The 16,905-nt window shown below is 48.1% G+C and overlaps 1 protein-coding gene across 1 annotated transcript in view; it reads right to left on the bottom strand.

The window, feature by feature from the left end:
• LOC126518172 (phospholipid-transporting ATPase ABCA3-like) overlaps nt 1-8,025 on the bottom strand; it is a 41,018-nt gene extending 32,993 nt beyond the window's left edge. Inside the window, exon 1 of the mRNA XM_050168018.3 lies at nt 7,645-8,025. Coding sequence (XP_050023975.3) covers nt 7,645-8,025 — 381 coding nt within the window. The remainder of the gene's footprint in view (nt 1-7,644) is intronic.
• Between the last annotated feature and the right edge of the window lie 8,880 nt (nt 8,026-16,905).

Raw genomic sequence — 16,905 nt, 5'->3', positions numbered from 1 at the left:
ACCACAGTGCGCCCACGTTTCCCTGGCCAATACAACGACAGCGGAAGACTTCACCATGTCCGAAGAGCAAATATCTGAACATTACAAGAACGTCAGCCAAACCTGCGTTATTTTTTCCCAACCATACCCTTCACTGAACACGGAACAAGCACATATCCTTCGCAAAGTTCATCCTAATCCTCTCATCACCCGCCTAAAGCTCAGCAACTTCGCATGGCTAGCCGAGCACACTGCCCCAAAAGTCCTCGAATATCAGATACAGAACACAATCTGCACTTATATAACACTGCCATTACCTTTCCTTATTTCTCTTAGCCTGCCCCTCCTTTCCAGAGTGATTGGCTGCAATCGAGCTCGGCGGCTTAACACGGGCCTCAGCGGCGCATGCGCACTTTTTTACTGTCCCTTAGTGGTGGCTTTAAATAAAGCTTTTTTCCTTCCTTCCTTCCTTCCTTCCTTGCAGTACCACGGCGCCAGCTTTCACCATAACTTGTTAAAGGCGCCCTGCTCTCGGCAGTACCCTCGACCATCGCTTCGAGATCAGCGCCGCTTGTGGCCACGTGGTAGTCCGCCTCAGGAACGCTCCGCACTAAAGTCACGCTAACATGGTAGCAAACCAAGTGGATGGCGATGGCCAGCAGTGCCTCTCTGTTCGTAACGGCTATTTCTTGACTATACACGGCGCGGATATTTTTTTCCTATGCTCAAATGTAACAAAAGGCGAACTGCTCAAGCAGGAGGTCAGGATTGTGACGTAAAAGAAGGCTCGGTGTACTGTGGTCTACTGCAGACTATGGAATATCGCACCCATAAGGGTGCTTTCTCGTGTCTGTAACAGACCCCTTTACCCCCATAAGAAAATGTGTTCGGTCGAACTAGCGCACCCATTTCAAGGATTTTTTTTTAATTGCACCCTTTGCCTAGGTGCTTGTGTTGCCTTATTGCACACTGTTTTATTTTAAAAGAGGTGTATCTGATTCTGTCAGTTCCCATGTCTTTCGGACATCCGCCAAAGTGATCCAGATGTGTCTTCCGATATTTATATAAAGTTAATACGAATTTGTAAAAAAGCACTGCCGGGAAGTATACATTTCAGCTGTCCATCGACAGATTCTCAGCCCATTGTGTTTCCTTTAGACCACTCCAGTGACACCACTCCAGTAACACAAACACATAATGCAGCACCTTAAGAGTGCAGTAGCGCCCCTAGAAGCGTCTGACAGGTTGACGTCATGCTCTTCAAAAATGTAGATTATCAAAAAATCAGCACCAAGGTGAAACGAGTGGGGGAAGGCGAAAAGCAGGGTAGGAAATAAAAGGAATTTCAGGGCCCAATCCATCTATGACGACTGTCGCCAGTAATGCGATTAGCATTCAAGCAATCTAGCGACACATTTTATTGTGAACTCACGTTTATTTATATTCTGTAGTATTTCTTCATAGACATCCGTTTGTTGGGCTACAAGCCACCTACACTATATCTGATGTCGGCTTCTAAAAAGCATGCCAAGGTCGCTTCGTTAATGACGGCATCACGACAATTGTATGACAACGGCGCATTGACGACGATCGAATGACGAACAATCATGATTAGTGATAAGAGCATAGAGTGAAACTTTTGTTTCCCACGCGGCACTTCCAGTGCTCCTCCTGAGACAACTGGAGACGAAATTTATTTTAAAAAACCGCACACCAAGCACAGAATCGTGCTTCACCACGTGAGCTTGACTTTGCCAAAATTCTTGAAAACCCGGAAGTAGATATCGGAAGTAATGACGTCACCAATGACGTCACATATAAGAAGGAGTCATGATATTTCATCGGGTATTTATTAGAACACAGTCGCCGTGCATAGACAGGAGATCTTCCTAGCAAAGTGAATGTGACGTCACTACCTGCTCGCTTGTTTCTCGTCTCCTGGCGCGCACCTGCTCACTCGCTCGCTCGCTTGCTCGCAACAGATGCGCGCGCGCGCGTTGCATGCTCTGACGTCAGCATTGGAGAGGGCGCATGAGGTGCGCTTCGTGCGCAGCTCGCTAGAGGCCTCCGCCGCGCCAGGTGGCGCCCTCTGCTCTTCCTCGTTAAAGCCCCTTAAACTTCGTAAAGTAGTGCCAAGCTTTGAAGAATGCCGCCTCCTCCTCGCGCGCTCTGGCCGAAGCCGACACCGCGTCGTTATTGGCCTAATAGGATCACGTGGGCCCTCGCGCCGTGCATCAGCGCCATTTTTACTCGAGAGGACTCTACGTAGTGGCGAGGAGCGCATGTTGGCGCCGTTGCTACGCTCGAGCAGTGTAGGCGGCGCCACGGTCGAGGAAGGAGCGTGAGAGAGAGGAGAAACGAGCAGGAGTGAAGGCGAGGAGGAGAGTGTCACTATATTACGAAGTTTAAGGGGCTTTATTCCTCGTCACCCTCCATTGCTCGTCGCCCGCACATCGCGCCAGAAGAAAGATGTTCGCTCGCTCAACCTAAACAACAACAACGCCGAGGTGCGAGTGCCACTAAGAGACACATATATTAGCGTTGCCTACAACTTTCATTTATTTATTTATTTATTTATTTAATATTGGTTTATTCATTTATTCATTCAAATACAATACTTATGCGCTCCATCGAGAGCATGGCTGCTGGGCCATACAGTGTATGTTCAAGTATTCAGTACGCAGGAATCAAGTATAAAACATGGTTAGAAACATACAGGCAAAGCTGTTACTAGAAAAGCGCGATTAAAAAAGTACTATCATGCAAGCACGGTTATATAAAATGTACGCTGTGTTTAGGAATACAAATGCATGTTTCCACATAACAGTTAAGCAACATGATACCCAAACTAATAGCATTAAACAGCACGTAAGTGCTGTTTAATGGGAATGAACATTAATGGGAATGAACGGAAATCGAACACTTAACGCGTCAATATATTATACAGTTGGGAGTAGAGATGCACTAATTACGCTAAGATTTTGGCAGAGAGAAGAAACGATTTGAGAAGGAATATCTAGGCTCTGAATTAGCAGGAAGAGTCTAAATGTAAAAGAGCAATAAAAATTTATGCGTCCACATAACCGCTACTAACGAAAGAAAAGAAGGGGACGTCGAAACCGCGACAACGCAAAATTTGTGAGTATGACTCATGCGATTATAAATGATTTTATTTACACACTGCTGCTTCTGCTTGCGAAGTAAATTTTGATAATTCGATGTTGGTTACAGCAGGATCAATTCGACTCCATTCCAGTACTGCGAGAGGGAAGACAGAGTACGTGCACGTCTCGTTGTTGCATGTGTATTGTGTTAACGTCTATGCATGTTTGTTACATGCTTTCTGAACCTTACGTGCTTTCTGAGCCTCAGAAAATGAAATGTACCTGGACGCGTTTATCTTATAGTTATTCTTTAGTAGCTGATAAAACAAATTCAGGCGAGCATGTATTGCTCTCGTAGATAGCGTTCATATTCCGGACAGCGTTAGAAGATTAGTCGCAGAGTCTGCGCATTTATATTTATTGTGGATGAACCTCATTGCCTTTCTTTGGATTACCATTATTTTTTTATGATAGTCATCGAATGAGGAAAGCAGACTGTGTTTGCGTATTCGAGAATTGGCCTTACGAACGTCTTGTAGGCTAGTAGTAGGCTAGTAGGTGGACTGATGTGTTGGAGAGCGCAAGGCTTCTTTTGAGGCAGGATAATTTGCGTAGTGCTCCTGCGGTGATATTTGTAATATGTTTATCCCACCTGAGGACTGAAGGCAATATAAGCCCTAGATATTTATCTTAGTTAATTTTAGTTAGCGGTGTGCGATTAATTTCATAAGTAATGTTTTGACGGCCTTGTTTTTCTTGTTACGGCACGGTCACAAATGTTTTTACGTTTTCATTTTATTTCATTTAGTTTGTGGAAGTGCCCAAGAACAGCTATACGCTTTACGATTGGTACACTTGCATTACACAAAGAATATAAAACAGAACAACAGAAAGGAAAATCTCAAACTACAGTACTACACAACGCCACACAAAAAAATCGAATTAGTCAAGGACAGAAATCTTACAATGAGGAAATAGTAGAGCTGAATATATCAAGATCATGACGTATGGTATTGTCTTGTGTTACAAGACGTGATATAGCGTTAGAGATGCAAGAGTAATTCACGTAGAAAATGTTAGGATTACGCAAGTTCTCGCGAGGCATATAAAATGTTACATCTGACGTTAATTCTCGTCTGCAAATTACGGTAACAAATAGCTAGAGTGTTGAGGGGCGCATTAAGTGCGGTGTGGTCGCTATTATTGGTAATTTAATTATATATAGCGCAGTCGCTGGCGAAGAGTATTGCAACCAATTTTCGCTCTGATGTCATTAATATAGTTCAGGAAGAACAATGGCCCAATAACGGAGCCTTGGGGAACTCAGGAAGTAACAGCAACCATGTTAGCATTTTTTCGCAGATTAGAAATTGCGAAAGATTGGTTAGAAGTTATTTTATTCAAGCTGAAAGAGGCCCTTTTGCAACAACACTTTCGACTTCAGCAATGAATTTGCCATTCAAAATCAAATGCGCAAGATAGAGCAAAATAATATCAGTCTGGGCAGTGTGACTGATTGAAAACGCAACATCGGGGACTGGTTCTGTCAGATGAGTTGCTTTTGATAAACCACTGTGAAATCAATGTTGGTTGGCAGGCAAGAAGCCAATGTTCATTAGAAAAACCGTTATCTGGTTTAGGATTACGTGATCTAGAACCTTACAGGACGTACTAGTTGAGGAAACGTGTAAAAATTTGAAATTTCAGTGATGTCCCCTTATTTATGAACCGGCATTATCTTTGAAATTTTCAAATTACTTGGTATCTCTGCATTTGCAATTTGCGAAAAAATATGCAAATGCATCTACTGCACTATTCCACATACTTCTACAGAATTCCTCAGGTATGTTGTCCAGATTGTCGCGTTTTCGAAGGTCAAGTCCAAGTAGAAGATTAAGTATTCCGGCGTCTGTAATGTCTAATTCGCCAATGTTTACAGCCTCTCTGGTTCGAATATGGGGAATAATGTTAATGTCTTGAGTAAATGTTGATAGAAAAAAAAGTTATATGCATTGACCTTCACACTTTCTTCCACTGGGATGTGGTGACACGCTTCCCCGTCGTTGGCGTGGAAGTGACTCCAGAACCTTGCGGGATTATTGGTAACAACGCTAAGTAATTCTACATTAAGGCATCCCTCAAACACTCTTTATCGATGTAGAGAAAGCCGTTTGAAGTGAAAATGGACTCTTTAAAAAATACTTTGCCACAAAAAAGTACTTCAATGGGCTCAGCAACCGCGGAGTTATTGGCAATCAAACAAGGCCTCTCCTCTGCTCCCGTTCCTTCTTCAATGCCTTGCACGGCGAAAGCTACGCCGTTGTGGGACGGGCCCACAAGGCTTCGCCTTCTAAATGTCACTGTAGTGCGCCGTTCGAACTTCATTTTGGATATTAACGTAGACGCCGCGACTTCCGATTTTGGTGCCTACGAATCGCTAAACATTAGCCAAATGCGGTTGTCCTCAGAGAGCCAATTTGCGATTGCCCAGTGGACTCTTGGCTGCACCCCGCGTCGGCCGCGGTATATACGCTACGTAGCCGACCAGAGCTACTAATAGCAGCCGTGGATTGTATTCCGTTTTATTACGGGAGAAAGCGTGCAGAAAACAATTATAAGGCAGGCTTCTTTTGACAAGACGGCGTTTGAGAGAAAGGTGACTTCGCGATGCGCTTGCGAGCTCCACGAAGCGCGTACGACAGCAGAAGTGGGCCTAGATGTTCGCAGCAGCGTACGCTACCGGAGACTATGTCAATTCACCAAGAACGACGGGTGGTTTGTGCCCCTTTAAAGTAATATTATTCTGCCCGTGTGGATTCGAGCGTGAATTCCACGATGGCATTGGGCAGTTTCGTCACTCTGCATTCGTCACCTCCTTTAAGTTTTACGCTTCTACAAAATCTTTTACGACGGCACTTCGCCTGAATTACATCTCAGGTGATCCAGGGATTATTTTACAGCGCAGCTCTTAGGGGCTTGTTCCTGTCTTGAGCAACTGCGTCCCTCGGCGTACCTTGATGTCCCTGGACGTAACCGAGTCCGTGAGCACAGCGAAGGATGAAACAGTGAAGGCGGAGCGCTGTGCGGATGAAAGATGGCGATAGCGAAGAAAGCGCGAGGACGATATCGGAGGAGGACGGCATGGCGAAAGCATGAGAAAACAAGCGTAGTGCTGCGCAAGGCGTGTTCTACGGCTACACTCACTACGAGATGACGCCATAGCAGCGGGTGTCGTCCGTTCACCGATGACGCCATCGATAAGGCATGCGGTGAGCGCGTCGACCGATACCATATATAGAAACGAAGCGTTGCATGAGCAGAAGTCTGTCTGCGGCGGCAGCTTTAAACCGCGACCACGTGTCATCAACGTGCTTCCTCTTGCGGTTTCCCGATTAGCGAACCAGTCGCGCCGCACATCGCTCCGTTCGCAACGTGCCGCACGAGACAGATCCCCCACGCCAGCCAATGTATCACGATATGGAAACATGTATAGAACTGCACTCAAATTGGCGGCTGCTTGGTTTTAGTAGGCGCGTAGTTCGGGAGGCAGCAGAGGACCATATATTTTACCATACGCCAAAGGGAATTTACTTCGGCAGAGACATAGGAACCCATAAGGAAAAGGAAATAGGAAAGTGAGCAGTAATACCATCAAGTGGTAGCACGCATACTGGTACGTCATGGTCAGGTATCATGAAAGACGCCAGTTCGTACATGATTATTCAGAAATGATAGCTGGCTAGTATTAGGTCAAGAATGCTTTCAGTAGTTGACTGCGAGCGGCTTGGACGTGGAAGGACCTGATAAAGATTGAAAAGTTAACATGAGATCAAATAGTGGATCCGAGGCTGTTGCCGAGTAGTACATACCATTCCAGTTATTCTCACGAAAATTCAGATCACCCATAAGGGCGACGCGCGAGCTTCGCACGTGGCGTTGCCTGTAGTCGTGAGTGGATCTTATACAGCATGCCAATTTGCAAAATACCGCCTCAACGCATTTTATCACAGGGAGAGTGGCAAAGGCATTACATTTCTTTACTAATGGCGCCACTCCACTACTACGTGTAGGAGGATCCTTCCAAAAGACGGAGTAATTTGTTGCGGCGAACTCATGATCAAAAATGATGGACGTGAGCGCTGTTTCTGTTATAGATGCTGCATCAAATTCGAAATCAGTTTTGAAGTATTCAAGTGCTTGGGTTTTATTGTCCAAGCTCTAGCATTTATGCATGACAACCATGTTGTAACGACGGCAGTGTGATGAGGATGGTATGAGCGCATCGGGATCACGACCAATGTATGACGCGACGATGATGGCGTGACAACCATATAACGACAACCGCATGGCGAAGCTGATATTACGACGATGTTAGGGCTACAATTGCATGATGACGACCATACGGCAATGGATGCATGGCAGAAACTGTTCTTACGGGCGCTGGCGACGCTGGTATTGAGAATGGTGGCATTATCGCGATTCTAGGACAACAGCATGTGATTGCGATAAAATCACGCGCTAAGAGACACGCTCAAGCTCCCCATTACAAGCACCCGCTCACCTTACGAACGTCTCCGCTGAGCTTGGCCACCCCGGTGCAGGCGTCGCCGTACGAGACGCTGATCAGCGCGGCGAGCATCTGAAACGTGGTGGTCTTGCCGGCGCCGTTCACGCCGAGCAGGCCGAAGCACTCGGAGGGCCGCAGCGCCATGTACATGCCCCGGACAGCGTGGAAATTGCGGTAACGCTTGTGAAGGCTCCACGCGAGGAGCGAGTGGCCTCCGAGCCCTTCTTGCTGCCGTGCAGCGCTGACGCGCTTCTTCTCCTCCTCCACGTCTTCCTCGGCGGGAAACTCGCTGGGCGCGAAGGCGTCTCTAGAACCCCGGTAGCCGGATGTCCAGAAGATCACGATCCCCAGGAGTAGCAGGCCTTCGACTAGCATAATCAAGAGCTCGTAGCCTACTCCCTCGTAGCTGAATTCCAGCAGACTGCCGTGACAATGAAATGCAAATCCAGGCACTGTAAAAGAGCCAAGTTTAAAGCGCAGCTGCAACGAAGTTGAACATTCTGTAAGATTTCTTTTATAACTTGGTCGTGTATGCCCAAGAACCACACTTAGCGGAGCCGCAGGGCTGGTGTTGTTTTCGGCAGCCTTTAAACAACGCCTACGCATACGACGCGTGTATTTGGCGGTTGTCCTTAGGCCGCCAGTCTGCACACTACGCCTCCAAGGTTTTTCAGCGCGCTCCTTCTGGCTCGCGTCACCACACACCTGAGGCCACGTCACCCAAAAACACCAATCGGAGCACGCTCTTATCCGAACGTCCCTACGCCGAGCAGGCTCGTCGCGGCACCTCGCGGCACCTCGCGACAGGTATGCTGTCTAAGCTACGGAGCGAACGCGTGCAGACAAAGCTAAGCGCAAGTGTTGGAGTACGCCACGGGTAGCACACTCTCAAGTTCAGCGAATCACTACAGAGGGCAAGAAATGTCGAACGCGCGGCATTGCTAATAAAACAAGCAAGTATACAGCCATTTGAAGTCTACCAGCTTGGACCCAACATTTTCTGATATAGGCGCCATTGTAAACGCAGTTCTAGTCTAAAAGTTTTCTCCCACACACTTATCGAAGCGTTTTTATTACATGACAAAGAGTACAAGATTATCATTCCTAACTATACATTCTACTCTTTATTAGTAGCTGTGTTGTTGTTGCTTTTTTTGCCACTATAAACGCGAAACAGCGTTCAGCATCATCGACAACTTACATGAACTCTGGTCTTGATTTACAATTTTTTACCGGTATGTTCCCGTGCACGGGAGACACGGATTCATTGGTTCGTGCGCTTAAACTGCATGCTTATTTTGTGCTAAAACTAGTTTATCGCGCTTTGATACCTCGCGTAATTTCACTTAGGGAAACAAGACGCGTTGCGAAGGATGCAAGCCCGAAACCTAGGTTTCGATCGTGAGCCATGCGGAACGTGACCGCATCGAAATTAAAGCCGGATTCCGCAGTGACTGACGACGGCAATAACCGGTGAGCCGTTTATCATCACTGCTTGAATCTTTATGTAATAGTCGTTTCGTTAACTTACAGGCGCACACAAGCTAACGAACTAGCTCCTGCATTACATATGGGCAGTCAGGACCCTCCATTGCTGTTTCCAAAACAAACATTTAGCTGCGGTGCCGTCGCTATACGCACACACTAACGAAACAAAAAGCGATATAGGAACGCGCTTAACATTTTTCATCTTACTGTAGCCGTGGCTATAGGCGACTTCGTCGCGTTATCAATATATCTATTTTTTTTTCGAGTCCGCCGGCACCTTCTTTCGTCAAGAAAACAGAATAACCTTTTGCTAAATTGGCGTGAAAGCAGTGAATTTAATGTATTAAACAGTTGCACACATGATAATTCACACATATTTGGTGCTCATTGATTCCAAGTGTCTTTGCTGCTCAGTTTCATTTACCTTAGGGCATTTAATTTTCCAGTAGTGAAGCGGTGCATCACGTTCCTGCAGAAAAAGACTACAGCCGTTCTAGTAGCTTCATGTCCCGCAAGCATTTGCTTGTGGGGCCAGCAGTGTGATCTGTTCTAGCCTACAATTTAGTGCAGAAATCTTCTCATGTGCGACCTTAATATTACTTCGCTGTTGATGTGCATTCTATTTAGGCAGTCATCAATATTGTGGACATAGCAATATTTATTTACCATGCAGCTTCAGGACCCTATAATATACAGTGTACATTTGCATGTCATACAGTCACAAACCATTCCATATACAGCGTGTTCAAAATTAAGCTTTGTGGTATTCTTAAAATTAGGCACTGGAAGGCACGCTAAGACCACCGGCGCAAATGGCCATCAGTAGAGGCTCTTTGGTCTCCTGGTAATCAGAAGTCGCCAGCTACGCGATGGCCAAGGCACCGTGGCACGCCGAAAAGCCAGCAGGGCGAGCACCGCACGTACCAGCGCACTCGGCCCCTAAAAAGCGCGCAGATTTAGATTTTTCTTTGTAAAGAAAGTTATGTCCGCTTCCTCTTTGTGTAGCGCCAAATTTGGTATTCCTTCGTAAATTACATGCGCTTGCGCTGCTTATTATCGTACCACTGTGGAAAGTACAGTTACCCTTCTCGAAGGTTGTTCTTTATTCTATGTTATGGGCTCGCACTCATGTTCTGCCATCGCACATTGGGGCGGACCAGCCTTTTGAAGCTATATTAACAGGGAGCGCACGTGTGAGCTCGGCTAGTCGCGGAGGTCCCGCCAAGGGGCCGTGCGCCTTGTCATGCGTCACTACCAGGTAGTGATAATGGCAGTGTTCCTTTCTTTTTCAATTTCGGCAATAAAATAGCTGGTGTTGCAAATGTTGTGGGGCGCCACCGCTCGTATCTGAAATGTCAAACCAGGGTGCTTCAATAGACAGTATTGAAGGACCTTGATCAAGCTTAGCACGGAGGCCTCGATATTGTCGCGGGTGAAGTACACCTAGACTGGTCGGAATTAGCATCTTTACTAACAGCTGCTCAAAACTGTCCTGCTCATCTTTTCTCCTATCGCCCGCTTTCCAAGCACACAGGCTCACACATTGAATGTGGCATTGCTTCCTCCCCCAAGGTAGCATCGTTGAGACGCTAAAAGAAACGTAGGAAAGTTATGAAGAAAGTTGTGGCTGAACAAATGAAACAAGCATAATAGGTCACATGTACGCGAGAGTAAGAACCACATGCAGAATTGCTGTAAAACATAGTTGCAGAGTGACCTGCCGAACGTAAACCAATGTCTCTCCAGCGGTGGGTCAAAAGGTGGGAAGTAAGGTTTCACTCTGGCGACGTAAAGGACTTCAGGTAGGGGTGATGACGGGAACCTCTAAATGCGCCTTCTGCACAATAGCCTCATACTTAAGCTCGCTGAGTCGCCGCAAAACTATGTACGGACCATAGTACCGACGTAATAACTTTTTCGAATGACCATACTTTCGGAAATGTGTTCATATCCACACCAAGTCGCCTGGATTGTACGTAACCTCTCTGTGGCGAAAAGTGTAGCGGCGGGTGTCTAACGTTTGACGACACTGAAGACGACATCGTGCATGCCGACGGGCCTCGTCGTTGCGCCATATTGACACGTATATTTGTTTATCTTCCTGGGCTGAGATCAGCCCAGCTCAGCGCTGGGCTGAACAAATGTTATCGCTCAGCGACGAAAGTGTCTGCACGCATCGGCACTTTAACGAATCTTATCCATTTTCCTTTATATTTTCACCGACAATTATGTAATCTGATTGTATGCGCCATGCGAATTGTGTGGTACTTTCTGGAAGACAGGTGGTCACCAGTAATTTCTCGGGAATACTCGATGACTCATCTATAAAAGCCGACGCTCTTCACCCGCTGATCAAATTTTCGACGATCGCCGACTGTGTTCGCCGCTATCCATGCGCTTTGAGTATATCCTGTTTTTCTTTAAACCGGTTGGCCCACTGTGTTCTTGACCGTCTCTACCACGTGAAATCTGGTGGAGGTGCGTTGCGTTCATGTACCGGATGAGCCCAATTAGCCGTGATCAAAGCCCGGACCACGAAGAAAACACCAACGTCGTTCTGGACTATCGAGCACGCCGCAGGCTGAAACACCTGCCCTAACCTAACCTACCTGAGACAACAAAGATTATTGTGACCAAGTCTACAACCCCTGTGACAGCCCCAGTGTCCCTAATCGTGCTGCAACACAGCCCAGGAAGTCACCGACCTTCCGTGGGCCATCATTTCAAGACCCCGATAACTGGCTGGAAACATACGAAAGAGTCGCTGTCAACAATTGGAACGCCGATGACAAACTTTGGCATGTGTACTTCGCCTATGAAGACGCCATGGTTTTATTACCCAGAGCCAACTCCGACTACGTGGAACCTGCTCTGCAACGGTACCCTGCATACCTTCAGGAGCGTCCTGTGCAAAGAGCGAGCCCAAGCTCTACTTAAACCTGCGTGCAGCTGCCAAACAAGAACATCGCGATCCTTCTGCAGGAAATCACTCGCCACTTCCGCCACCCCGACCTCGACACATCTGAAGAATAGAAAGTCAGGTTCTTGAGGCGGGGAGAGAAAGAACAACTTTTCGCCTAATTGATGCGCAACCCGCCCAAAACTGTCGCTGAGTTTCTTTCGGAAGCCACAATGATCGAGAAGAGGCTTGAAGTATGCACCAGGCAATATAACCGCCCTGCGCTGACAACAAACTGCGCCGAAGCTCAAGTGCTAGACGCCGATGACCGGCGCGAGACGATCAGAGCGGTCGTACAGGAAGAGCTGCAGAACTTGAGCCTAAGGTCGCAGCCCCAGGTGGCCTCGATCGCTAGCATAGTTAAGCAGCTTCAGTGGTTCCGGCATCGCTGCAATCCCAGACGGAAGCGATGTCCTACGCAGCCATCATCCTTCGTCAAGGTCGCCTTCAGCGCCCGCGCCGGTGTCCCGTAACACCACAATTCCGTCGCCAACCACCACCGCAGCCAGCACACCTGCCCATCGCCAAGCGCAGCTACCCGCGAAAGGTGGACATTTGTCGCGCCACCGACCACCGCCCGCTATGCTATCACTGCGGGGAAGCCGGGCGAGTGTAACACTGATGCCCATACCGCGACTTCGGACTGCGAGCCTTTGCCGTCACTAAACAGCGCCCATAGCAGGGCGAATGACCACGTGATCTCGCCGACCACCTCACCGCCATCATCTGTCGCAGCAGCGACGACCATACACGAGTCCAGCCCGGGGCGGGTCCGTCAGCCCATATCCGTAAAACCAAGCAGCAACCGATGGAAGGGCGGATGCTTTTCGTCGAAATGGCGAAGTCCTCCGCCGCCGAAGGTGACGCCGAAGAGACTATTTCGACGACATAACAATGACGCGCCGCAATCCCGACGAAGATTAGAAGCAAACAATGCACCGACGTGACAGTGCGACGTACGAGCCATACGTCAACGCGACGCAGCCGTGATCCGACGCCAAGATCTAACTTCAACATCAAACAACGAGCCACTGACAACGACGTGTTGCTCGACGGCGACACAGTCACCGCGTTAGTAGACACAGGATCCGAGTAGTTCGTCATGAGTGGGCCTTTCACCGCCCAGTTGAGAACGTCAAGACAGCGTGGAAGCACCCATATACGGACCACTGGAGGACACCTAATAACGCCGCCTGGAATCTGCACTACGAGAATTACCACTCAAGTCCGGACCTACCCTGCTACCTTCGTTGTCCTCGAAAAGTGTTCACGAGACGTCATTCTCGGCATGAACTTTCTGAACCAACACGGCGTGTTCATTGACTTTAAGTCGAAGTCGATAATGCTATCCGAAGATCAAGCGATACCGCCGAATAGTGCTCGTAGTGACCATGCCTTCAATGCGCTCGAAGACCAAGTCAACATCCCGCCTCGCTCCAGCATTGTCATTTCCGTCGGCACCGTAACACTCGCAGACGTAGAAGTCGTCATCAAGTGTGACCAATGTCTGCTGCTCAACCGCACAATTTCGTAGCAACAGGAATCGCTCGACCGCACAGGGTAAGGAGAAAGTGGGGCTGACAAGCTTCAGCCAAAACTTCAAGCATGTCAACAAAGGCACGACAACCGCATACATCGAGGAAATAGTGGCAGCCAGCAACACATTTGTTTTTTAGGATTCTGCCGCATCTACCCGGACGCCTATAGTTGCCGAGCCATACTTCGACATAAATCCAAGTAGCTCCACTAGTAAGCAGCAGCAGCTCAGCAGTCTTCTCCGACGATACAAAGACTGCTTTTCGACGTCATCGAGAACTAGACAAATACCTGTTGCAAAGCATCGCATAATAACCAAAGAGAGGGCTCGACCACTCCGCCAGAGCGCTTAACGAGTTTAGACACGTGAGGCGAAGCTAAAAGGTAAGTCGACGAAATACTGCACGACGACATCGCACAGCCGTCGAAAAGCCCGTGGGCACCTCCTGTAATCTTGAAAGAAAAGGACGGAACCCTAGGTTTCTGCGTCGAGAATCGTCGACTGAACAAGTTCACGAAGAAGGACGTATACGCCCTCCCACGGATCGACGACGCATTGGATCGCTTCTGCAATACCAAATAATTCTCGTCGATAGATCTCAAGACCGTGCTATTGAAAAATAGAAGCCGACGAGAGGGATCGCAAAAAGACCTTCATCACGCCAGACAACCTGTATGAGTTCAAGGTCATGTCCTTTGAACTATGCTTAGCGCCTGCAACGTTCTGGTGCGCGATGGACATAGTATTAGCAGGCTTGAAGTGGCAACCCTGTCTTGTTTACTTGGATGACGGCGTCATCTTCGCCGGAAGACGATCACCTTAGGCGGCTTGGAACAGTACTAGAGTCATCAAGTTATCAGGACTCACTTTGAAGCCGAAAAAGTTCCGCATCGCTTAAGACGAGCTTCTATTTTCGGACCAAGTCATCAGCAAATGTGGAGTCTTTCCTGTAGGTCTCTCGTCTCATTTGTCGTAGCTGCGGGAACTCTACGAAGACGTGCACTTTCGCACAATCTGCCTCGACAGCCACAAGGTTGCAGCATCAGAATACGCGGTCATATTCATTACTTATGCGCTCACTCCCCGAAGATATCACCAATCTATGTTGTAGACGCAGAAGGAGACTCAAGCCGACTACGGCGCTGCTCCAAGGTCGCGACTCCAAGACGTGCGAGAGGTCATGAAGTCCCTGTAGGTGCAAGTCGAGTGCAGAGTGCCAAGCCTCCCGTTCAAGGTCCCCACCAGAAAGCGCCCTCACGAGAAACGTGTGATGCAAACTGTCTCTAGCACCGCAGCTACGATGAGCATTAGCGCTGGCTGCAAGATCTGCATCGAATGGCCATGCCTGCTATGTACTGTGCTATCACCGGGACCACGTCTATGGGAGTGCGAAGTCACCTCTCACCCGTCAAAATTACGCGCTGGCGAACTCGCAAGAATTGTCGTTTTAAACGCGGCTTTGGAGGGCACGCTGCATGAAAGGGCTACAATGCAGCATGGCTCATGTGGAAGTACTGCACGAAACATCACTTTTCATATGGAAACAATAGATACTTTCATATGGAACAAGAACATTTCCATATGGAAAGAAGACAGCAAGAGCCTATCTGCCGCGAGCAGTAATAAACTTGTCAAGCAGGACACAACTAAAAGTTAGCGGTTGTACACCTTCACCTTTCCTGATGCAAATGGCCACAGCGTGGGCGTCCGGAACGCACAATTCCTTCTTACTTCGGTTACCGCTTGACACCAGCTGCCAAAGAACGTTCATTTCAGGTGACCTGTCCAAAAGGTTCGGCCTGGATTCCCTCGAGACAGAAGACCTCTTTGTGAAGACGTTTGGGGCTTCTAATTTTTCCCGCCTTTACAGCTGTCGAAGTGTCAGGCCCAAATTACATAGTCGTTTCAACTCCCATGACATCGTGGTAGGCTCGTTGGAAGTACATGAAGTCTGCACCGTGAACACTCTAGCCATCGGTTATGATTTCTCGGCACAGTTGGATGAACACAAATGCTTACCGCTGAGGAGCATAACTAGGAAGGAGCATTGACTAGATTGCTGGACAAGACGTGTACAAACAGAGGGAAAGCTGCACATCCGTACTAGCGACGCTCTCCTCCAGGCGCATTCCGCGTTGCGTTATTCTTTCCCCTCCGCGACTGATTTCATCGTTTGAACTTCACCTGTTCTGTGATGCAAGCCCACTGACAAATGGTGCAGCCATCTGCATGCGTTACCAGATCAAAGAAGGAACGTTTAACGTTCAGCGGCTCATCAACAAGTGCAGATTGGGTGAGGGAACAAACGCGAGTTAATGACATCTTAGTTGAAATCAACAAAAAGAAATGGGCATGGGCAGCACATGAAATGACGAGGGAAGATAACCGATGGTCATTAAGGGTTGCGGACTGGATTCCAAGGGAAGTGAAGCGCAGCAGGGGGTGGCAGAAAGTTAGGTGGGCAGGTGGGATGAAGAAATTTGCAGGGGCAACATGGCCCCATTTAGCACATGACCAGGGTACTTGGAGCAGTATGGGAGATGGCTTTGCCTTGCAGTAGGGCGTAACTAGAATGATGATGATGATGATAGTGTGGTGGTGATGATGATGATGGTGATGATGCTGATGAAGAAGCAATTGCAGGGTCGCACTGCTGAAAACTACCTCGTTGTCATACGTAGAGCTTCTTGTGTACTTCCTAGCTGTCATGCTGTGGAGCTATATTGAGGAATTTGAGAAACATTTAGATGTTGGGATTTTTTGGAGGGACTCATCAATAGCCCGACATTGGATTGCAGCCGACGCTAATCAATGGGAGACTTTCGATAAACCGTATTCTCGAAATAGAACGCCCGACGTCGGGCTATCCTTGCAGGCGCTGCGCAGGCCGCGACAATCCAGTAGATACACTGACGCGTGGAGCAACAGCCTTGTCATTTCTGCTCAACACTGTGGTGAACCAGTTCTTCGTTGTTGTGACAGCCCAATTCGCAATGGCATGCGAAAATACGTTCTGCTCCTTTACCGGATCCCCTTTCTAACGAAACCAATGAAGTGAGATTAGCTTGCCCCGCGGCAGTAATGGCACCTCCTCCATTCCTACACGAGCCAGTGCTTGAGGCTGCAAGCTTAGAATGCATCCACCGTTTACTCCGAATAGCGGAATGGATCATGAAGTTTCTTCGGAACGCTTCCCCCCAAAAACCACTGAAGGCGCTGGAGTTGCATGTATTGAGTCTTCCCCAGTACTAGGCATTCGCGAGCCAAGTCC

Source organism: Dermacentor andersoni, chromosome 11, assembly GCF_023375885.2.
Source record: "Dermacentor andersoni chromosome 11, qqDerAnde1_hic_scaffold, whole genome shotgun sequence".
Classification (NCBI taxonomy): Eukaryota; Metazoa; Arthropoda; class Arachnida; order Ixodida; family Ixodidae; genus Dermacentor; species Dermacentor andersoni.
The sequence above is the reverse complement of the archived record's forward strand: the minus strand, read 5'-3'. Positions and strand labels throughout refer to the sequence as shown.